The sequence below is a fragment of the Neomonachus schauinslandi genome, chromosome 16 (genome assembly GCF_002201575.2).
Source record: "Neomonachus schauinslandi chromosome 16, ASM220157v2, whole genome shotgun sequence".
In the NCBI taxonomy this organism is placed as follows: domain Eukaryota; kingdom Metazoa; phylum Chordata; class Mammalia; order Carnivora; family Phocidae; genus Neomonachus; species Neomonachus schauinslandi.
The window spans coordinates 51812505-51821895 of NC_058418.1; the positions used below are offsets into that span (position 1 = coordinate 51812505).

The 9391-nt window shown below is 41.1% G+C and overlaps 1 protein-coding gene across 1 annotated transcript; it reads left to right on the forward strand.

Moving 5' to 3' along the window:
- Nucleotides 1–2572: 2572 nt before the first annotated feature.
- LOC110593898 (nicotinamide phosphoribosyltransferase-like) lies at nt 2573–7866 on the forward strand. The gene is made up of 2 exons (XM_044922067.1): nt 2573–2628; nt 5268–7866. Exons 1-2 carry the CDS (start codon nt 2573–2575, stop codon nt 6778–6780), a joined length of 1569 nt encoding a protein of 522 aa, XP_044778002.1. The 3' UTR covers nt 6781–7866.
- The last annotated feature ends 1525 nt before the right edge of the window (nt 7867–9391 follow it).

Sequence of the window (9391 nt, forward strand, 5' to 3'; positions counted from 1 at the left end):
GGGGCCAAAAATTCCAAGTCAGTGCTGAGTGGGCTGGGAAGTTAGAAGTGGGATGCCTCAGATGGATGATGGGTTTTCTTTCTCTTTTTTTTTTTTTTTTTTAGGAGAGAGACGGAATCTTCCAGATACGATCTGCTCAATAGTTCTTAGCAGAAATAAATACTGCAAGAAAGATAAGTCCTGACAATCACCACTGTTTATGCAGAATCTCTGGCAAACGGCTTCCAACTCAGCGAGTTTTCAAATATGCATCACCCCGCCGCAATATTCTCTCCCCACACTATTTCCAGCGAGTGGATTTTGTTTAGGACCGTTTTCATGATTTGCACTCATTTTGTAAGCAACATGAGGACCAACTCCAAAAGAAAAGCTAATCAGGGCTCTACCCAGAGACCCTGCAATCGAAATCAGATGTGCTGAAGGAAAAATTAATGGAAACACAGAAAGGGAAGGGCGCGATGCTGATTCCATAGCAGAGAGGAGGAGCTGACAGGAGAGAATCTTGGCTGAGCAGAGGGTCTGCGGGAATTCCAGCTGTGCAATCGCGCATTGTATTTATCATGCATGAGGCAACATCTGTATAAAACACTGAACATTCCTGGGCCCCAAACATCAGGGGTGAAGAAAGGGTGTTTGGGGAAGGCGGTGAAGAGCAGAATGGTTTGTGTGGCCAACAAAGAGCTGTAACTACTCAAACGGGTGAAAGGAGACACTCGCACTCAGCTTTGTGACTTTCAAGCAGTTCCGTGGAGTGTAGCAGGTTTAGTGAGAACCAGCTAAGTCATGTGGTCGTAAAAACAAAACAACACACGCCAAACAGGGCTCTTGGACCATCCCCCTAGAGGTCACCTTCACTTCTGGCTCAGATCGTGAGGTACCATGTAGGTGAAAGTGTGACTTGGAATATAAATCAATGAGACTCTCATGAGTTATAAAATCATGGAAGAAACAAGATCTCCCACAACCACTGAGGTGTGTGCCCACAACACGAATGAATGGAAAGAGCCAACATGTTTTTGAGCTCACAGATGGTACCGTATTAGTCTACTTATTCATTCTAAGTGTTAGAAAGGAGCTTTCTAATCCTAAAAAAAATTGGAGAAACTCATTCAGCCCACCATAATTATGTGGTTGTAGCTAATCAGCAGTGTCAAGTTAAACATTCTCTCATTAAAGATAAAAATGCCTTCAAAAGACAGCAAAGCGTAAACCATCCTCCAATGAAAGCTCTGATATTGGTGATCTTTTCCCTGATTTTTTGGCAATCTCTTTCCATTTCAGGACCAGTTAAAATGGCACATTGACTGATGAAAAAGTCTCACAAGGTTAGCGCTGGCCTTCCCCTGGCTTTACCTTATGTCTCTTGTCATGTCTCTACATGTACTCTTTTGATGTTTAAGGACACACATGTGTGTGGATAAAATGCACATTATGGCCCACATACAGACACATGATAGTTGCCATATCTGTTCACCCAAAGCAGACCAGAGAGAATGAGCACATTTAGCAGCTTTCAGTCAAAGGAACAAGATTCCTCATAAAGGTGGCCTAACAAAGAATTCATTTAAAAAGGATCTCCAAAAACATATGTATGTACCGTGTCACCAGCTAAAAATTGCATGCTTTATCCCATACATCTGCTTCCCACCTTTAAAAATATAAATAGAAAGCTGTTCATTTAAAAATTCAATTTATAAATTGCTCTGCTATGTTCTGTAACCACCATTAATAAATGATAATTGACTTTACCGTTCTGTGGCCACCTTTGTTTCACTCGGGATACATAGTCAATTACCTGGCAATAATGGCGGCTGTATGCTGTTCTGCTTAATTTCACAGGCCTGGGGATGTTTCCGGATAAAAAGAGAACACAAGCAAAATAGCAAGTTTTTCCCTTTACTTCACAGAGTTCACTAGTCCCATTAGAGGGGTGAGAGGTGGTCAGAGAAGGGAGCTGCTCCTGCATGCATGCATCTTTCTGCAGGAGGCAGAGCGGGGACGGCAGGTGGGTGCAACCTGCCTGAAGGACATTCGCCCACAGCAGAACAGAACATGTTTAGTGATAGCGCAGCATCCTTTATCCCGTGCTTGTAAACTGGCCTCCCTGACCTCTGACAACAAGGGAAATCAGACGTTGGCTCTGCGCAGGGAGAACTTCTGGGACTCTGTTTTATGTAGAATTCCAATCCTGCCCCCAGGAGCTGCTTTTTCATTTCACCGCTGCCCTCCTCTAGTCACCCCGACCTGCCTCTGCATTCCCCCGCTGGGCCACTTTTATCTTCACTACGGAGGGCAGAGCCTGCCTCTTCCAGTTCTGCTCTAAAGGAGGATTTCTCCTGAAGGCTCTTAGGAAAGGTGGTGGCTGTGTCCTCACTGAGAGGTGGCTCCGCAGCACATATTGAAATGTTTGCTAGTAGAGACCATGCAAACCTGAGAGATTCCAGAGGTCACTGATTCTGGATTTTTCCTCCAATCTGACTTATCATCAGCCATTTCAGGAGGTGCTATGGACGGAACTGTGACCAGCACACCCCCACAAAATTCATATGTTGAAGCCCTACTCCCCAGGGTGATGGTGTTTGGAGATGAGGCCTTTGGGAAGTGGGTCGGTTTAGATGAGGTCACGAGGTACAGCTCCGGGATTACAGCTCTTAAAAGAAGAGACACCAGCGGGCTTGCACTCTTTCTTCACCCGCAAGTGCTGGGCTGGAAGGTGGCCATCTGCAAGCCAGGAAGAGCGCTCTCACCATAACCAGGCCATGCTTGGCACCCTGATCTCTGACTTCCAGCCTCTAGAACTATAAGAAATAAAGATCTATTATTTAAGCCACCCAGTCTGTGCTGATTTGTTATAGCAGCCCAAGCAGACTAAGTCAGGAGGTTAAAAACAAAAATTCAAAATAAAAATTCAATTAAAGATGTCAGACATCTGTGTACTCTACCAAGTCTGAATTCCCACTGCATCCCATACTCACGCAGTTACCTTGGCAAGTGACTCTGGATCTCAGTTTCCTCATCTGCTAAACACAAATGGTTCCCCCTACCCGTGTCCCCACCACAGAGGGTTGTAATGAGAAATCAGGAATCATCAAAACAAGGCATATAAATACATAGCACAGTGCAGGGCACGGAGTAAACTTGATAAATAAAATCAAGATTCCCAATAAGCTTGGAAATAATAATGTCTTGAGAAAAAAAACAGTCAGAAGCAGCACCTTAAGTATAAACAAAATTCTCTAGTGACCACTGGCATGCCAGCCACCTGGAAACAGTACGGACACTGCACCTCCCTGCAATTCATCTCTACCCCCAAGTACAGCATCTGCTCTCCACCACACCATGATCAGAGACAGATGCCAAAGCCCAAACCAGCAGATGAAGTCCTTTTGGCTCTCTGAAGTCCAAGTACGAGCTCATCCCCTTCCTCACCTCATACACCCCCAAACCCTGCTATCCACCAGTGACTCTGTTTTCATTTCAGTATCAACATCTGGTCCCTCTAATTCTATCAACACCCAAACATATGGAAGGAACAACAAGACCCAGCAACGTGAACCATTATTTTTAAAAAACAAACCGGGTCCTAAATACCAATTGATTGCTAAAAGGGCACTTACGGAGGTTTATTAAGTACATAGAACATAAATCTGTTTGGCATGTAATTAATTCAAAATTACAGGAACACTAAATGTGTAATTAAATCTACATGGAATGTTTAGGCCTTTAGCTGGCATTTACAAAGGAAGCCACGGGAAATTTATTAGCTAGCAATTTATTGTTCAAAATACTGGCAAATCACGAGTTATGCTGATTGAAATCTAGTTTGCTGTCACTCTGCTGTTCTGGGCCAATGAAAGGTTCAAAGCCTTGCAAACCAGTCGCCAAACAAAACTCTGTGGCTAAGAATGCTAAGGATGGAGTTTGACAGTTATGGCTAAGTTTGTCCTTTTTATGTGATATCAACAGGTGTGTTTATTCCCCTGGACGATAAGCACACCACACATCATTCCTTCAATGGACTTAAGTACTTAACTGACACATTCAAATGTGACACACAGGAGATCTGAGTGAGATAAACACAATGTTATATTTGGAATCCTCACCTATTGACAAACTTTACTGTGTTTAGCCAGAACAAAATATTTTCTCTAGCCTGCTTGAAGTCAAAAGTGTAATTTGAGAAATGTTCAAAATGAAAGACTCCAAAGTCATTCCAGAACCTTCTCTGCTCATTTCTAGGCTCTGCACCAGGCTGGAACGAGAGAAGACTGTCCAGCATCCAGAGCTGGCTTGGCCCTTAGTTGATGGTGTGTTGCACAGGTCTCATTGGCCAACGTGGGTATAGGTGCTCTGGGGCACTCCTCAGGAAACAGCCCCAGTGATACCACCTCCTGAAAGCTCCTGGAAGACTTTAAAAGTAGACAACCAAGTAGAGCACCACACTCCTCAAACCTGGGGAGGATTGCATTCCAGTACTTCCAGTGAGCCCAGTCTCCAATTCTTTATTTGATAATCTCGTAAGAAATGTTATCTTCGGGCGCCTGGGTGGCTCAGTTGGTTAAGCGACTGCCTTTGGCTCAGGTCATGATCCTGGAGTCCCGGGATGGGGTCCCGCATCGGGCTCCCTGCTCGGCAGGGAGTCTGCTTCTCCCTCTGACCCTCCTCCCTCTCATGCTCTCTGTCTCTCATTCTCTCTGTCTCAAATAAATAAATAAAATCTTTAAAAAAAAAAAAAAAGAAATGTTATCTTCAGCTACCGTGTTCCCAGTGGCCGGAAGTCCTAAGCACTAAGCTTTGGAAAAGAATCCCCCTTACCTTTGATTAGGAGGGATTGGTGTTTCTACTCATTCTATCTGTGTTCATTAGGATTGCATTTGGCTGCAAATAATATAAAATCCAACCACAGTATCTGCAAAATCAAGGATGTACTTTCTTCCTCACACAACAAGAAACCTGGAGAAATGTGGTCCTCACATAACAAGAAACCTGCACAGCATTATGCTCACCTTTCCCTATCATTTGCTCTGTCTTTTCAGTATGCTCACTCATCACCTCATGGCCACAAAATGGCTGCTGCAGCCCCACCCATCATACTTGTACTCCAGTAGAGATGAAAAAGAGTGACACCTTATCATATGGCATAAAAGGTCTTTGTGTGAAAGTCAAAACATCATTCAAAGGATCCAAGAGCTCAGCCACACAGCGGAGGAAAGCGGAGTCGATGCGGCAGAGCAAAGGGGACCCTTAGACCTTCTTCCTCACCGCAGCTCTTCGGATTTTAAAGAGAGCCTTAGGAGGACCAGGAGGGACAAGAGGGATGCAGGCAAAAGGTTCGATCCTCAATCCCAGCCGGAGACAAAGGTTACTCACTATAAACAGTACCCACCCAATACAAGCAAAGTTTATTCCTACTTTGAATGCCGTGAAAAGAAGACAGAAAACTCCAAGATAAAGAAGGTGAAATACGAGGAAACAGTATTTTATGGGTTGCAGTACATTCTTAATAAGTACTTAAAAGGTAAAGTAGTGACCAAAGAGAAGATCCAGGAAGCCAAAGAGGTGTATAGAGAGCATTTCCAGGATGATGTCTTTAATGAAAAGGGATGGAACTACATTCTTGAGAAATATGATGGGCATCTTCCAATAGAAATAAAAGCTGTTCCTGAGGGCTATGTCATTCCCCGAGGAAATGTTCTCTTCACAGTGGAAAACACAGATCCAGAGTGTTACTGGCTTACAAATTGGATTGAGACTATTCTTGTTCAGTCCTGGTATCCAATCACAGTGGCCACAAATTCTAGAGAGCAGAAGAAAATATTGGCCAAATATTTGCTGGAGACATCTGGTAACTTAGATGGTCTGGAATACAAGTTACATGATTTTGGCTACAGAGGAGTTTCTTCCCAAGAGACTGCTGGCATAGGAGCGTCTGCTCATTTGGTTAACTTCAAAGGAACAGATACAGTAGCAGGAATTGCTTTTGTTAAAAAATACTATGGAACGAAAGATCCTGTTCCAGGCTATTCTATTCCAGCAGCAGAACACAGTACCATAACAGCTTGGGGGAAAGACCGTGAAAAAGATGCTTTTGAACATATAGTAACACAATTTTCATCAGTGCCTGTATCTGTGGTCAGCGATAGCTATGACATTTACAACGCATGTGAAAAAATATGGGGTGAAGACCTAAGACATCTAATACTGTCAAGAAGTAGAGAGGCACCGCTGATAATCAGACCTGATTCTGGAAATCCTCTGGACACTGTATTAAAGGTTTTGGATATTTTGGGTAAGAAGTTCCCTGTTACTGAGAACTCAAAGGGCTACAAGTTGCTGCCACCTTATCTTAGAATTATTCAAGGGGACGGAGTAGATATTAATACCTTACAAGAGATTGTAGAAGGCATGAAGCAAAAAAAATGGAGTATTGAAAACATTGCCTTCGGTTCTGGTGGAGCTTTGCTACAGAAGTTAACAAGAGATCTTTTGAATTGTTCCTTCAAGTGTAGTTATGTTGTAACCAATGGCCTTGGGATTAATGTCTTCAAGGACCCAGTTGCTGATCCCAACAAAAGATCCAAAAAGGGTCGATTATCTTTACATAGGACACCAGCAGGGAATTTTGTTACACTTGAGGAAGGAAAAGGAGACCTTGAGGAATATGGTCATGATCTTCTCCATACTGTCTTCAAGAATGGGAAGGTGACAAAAAGCTATTCATTTGATGAAATAAGAAAAAATGCAAAGCTGAATATCGAACTGGAAGTAGCACCTCATTAGGCTTTATGAGTGGGTGTGTGTGCTCGCCTGCGTGTGTGTGTGTGTACGTGCATGCACGCACGTAGACACCTTGCATGTGAGTATATAATGTTTATTGTACAGATGTGTGGGGGTTTCTTTGTGTTTTATGATACATTGCAGCCAAATTATTTGTTGGTTTATGGACATACTGCCCTTTCATTTTTTTTTTTTTTTCTGTGTTTAGGTGATCTCAAATTAGGAAATGCACTTAACCATGTAAAAGATTAATGCTAAAGTAAGCTTTTTAGGGCCCTTTGCCAATAGATAGTAATTCAATCTGGTATTGATCTTTTCACAAATAACAGAACCCAGAAACTTTTATATATAACTGAAGATCACATAAAACAGATTTGCATAAAATCATTGATTGCTTTATGTTTATATTTAACTTGTATTTTTGTACAAACAAGATTGTGTAAGATATATTTAAAGTTTCAGTGATTTAACAGTCTTTCCAACTTTTCATGATTTTTATGAGCACAGACTTTCAAGAAAATACTTGAAAATAAATTACATTGCCTTTTGTCCATTAATCAGCAAATAAAACATGGCCTTAACAGAGTTGTTTGTGTTATTGTACAATTTGAAAATTATGTCGGGACATACCCTATAGAATTACTAACCTCACTGCCCCTTGTAGAATATGTATTAATCATTCTACATTAAAGAAAATAATGGTTCTTACTGGAATGTCTAGGCACTGTACAGTGATTATATACGTTGGTCATTGTATTGTACCAGTGAAATGCCAAATTTGAAGGCCTGTACTGCAATTTTATATGTCAGATATTGCCTGTGGCTCTAACATGCACCTCAAGATTTTAAGGAGATGTTTTTAGAGAGAATTTCTGCTTCCACTATAGAATATATACATAAATGTAAAATATTAACAAAAGTGGAAGTAGTGTATTTTAAAGTAATTACACTTCTGAATTTATTTTTCCTATTCTATAGTTGATATGACTTAAATGAATTACTGGAATGGGTAGTGAGTGTACTTATTTTAAATGTTTTGATTCTGTTATATTTTCATTAAGTTTTTTAAAAATTAAATTGGATATTAAATTGTAAAAAAAAAAAAAAAAAAAAAAAAGGTCTTTGTGACAACAGTATTGGAAAAGCAAAAGAACTCCTAGGAACTCCACAGCAGACTTATACCTACATTTCCCAATGGCCACTGTATCCTGTTGCCACACTCGAGAAGGGTGTTGTAACAGGGACTGAGCTAATCAATTAACACTAACTACCACACCAACCCTTTTTCATTCAGTCACAGGGATGACATTCAGTGTTTGGTGTAAAGTTCTGAAAAGTTCCAGAAACCACCTTCCCAGTTTGTTTATTCAAGCAAATATTATGTCAGACACAGGCAATACAAAGGTGAACAGGTCAAATACTTAACGCTTTAAACCAAAAAAACCCAAAAAACAAAAAACAAAACCCCCCAAAAAAACAAAAAACACCTGATTTTTGGATGAAGAAGACAGAACCCCAGATTTAAAAGAAATAACACATTAGACTATGCTTCCAATAGAGCTATCTATAATGATGGAAGACTTTTCTACACTGTCCAACACAGTAGCCATCCGCCATGTGTGGCTAGCTGGCACTTAAAACATGGCTTGTGTGACTGAGGAACTGAATTGATTATTTTATTTCAATTTAAGTTTATATTTAAATAGGCAAATGTGGCTACTGTCTATCATAATGGACACTTCAGATCTAGACATCATGCACACACACATTAAAAAAATCAGAAAATTTCATTTTAATAGAGGAATGTCCAAATGTCATGGGAGCCTAGAGGTAGTAGCCAAATTCTAGTCAGAGTGAGCAGAAAGATAAAAAGATAGATTTAATCTGGGTTTTATAAGATGTATAGGAGTTTGCCTCTTGATGAGGGAAAGCACTATAAGCAGAAAGAAAATGGTGTACAAAGAAAAGGGGAAGAAAATGAAAGTCCGGAGAGACTCCCAAACAGAACCACCTGGTTAAGTCACTCCCAAATTGCTGGCCCACAGAAACTGAGATAATCAGTTTGTTATTTGAAGTCACTACGTTCTGGGGTAATTTGTTATACAGCAATAGGTAATGAATATAGGATGAAACACCATATTGTGTGTGCACTAACTTCATCCTGTGGACAGCAATGGGGAATCAGAAAATACCAGAGGTGATTCTGTGGCTCAGAAGATGAGGGATAAAGGCCTGTGAAAATGTACTATGCCAAGCTGACCTCTCCACCACATCCAGCACTGGCCTCTAGGAAAGCCCCAAAGGCTCCAGACAGCCAGGGCTCTGAGCCCTCCCACCACTGACTAGCCCATGGCCTTCTGCACCTAGAAGACCACTGAATTTCAAAAGCAACATTTCAAAGTTAGCCTCCTTATCTGTGGTCCCTGCAAGCAATTACCTTTTCTGCTGGATAGTATGCCAACAAGAATTTTAAGGACAGAACTCATATTTTTAACTTCCATATGCCAAGCTGAGAAGAGGGCTTAATGCAAATATAGCAAAAAATATATATATACCCCCCAAAAGTCATCATCATTAGGCTTATTTCAAAATCAGATCTAATATTAATTCCCAG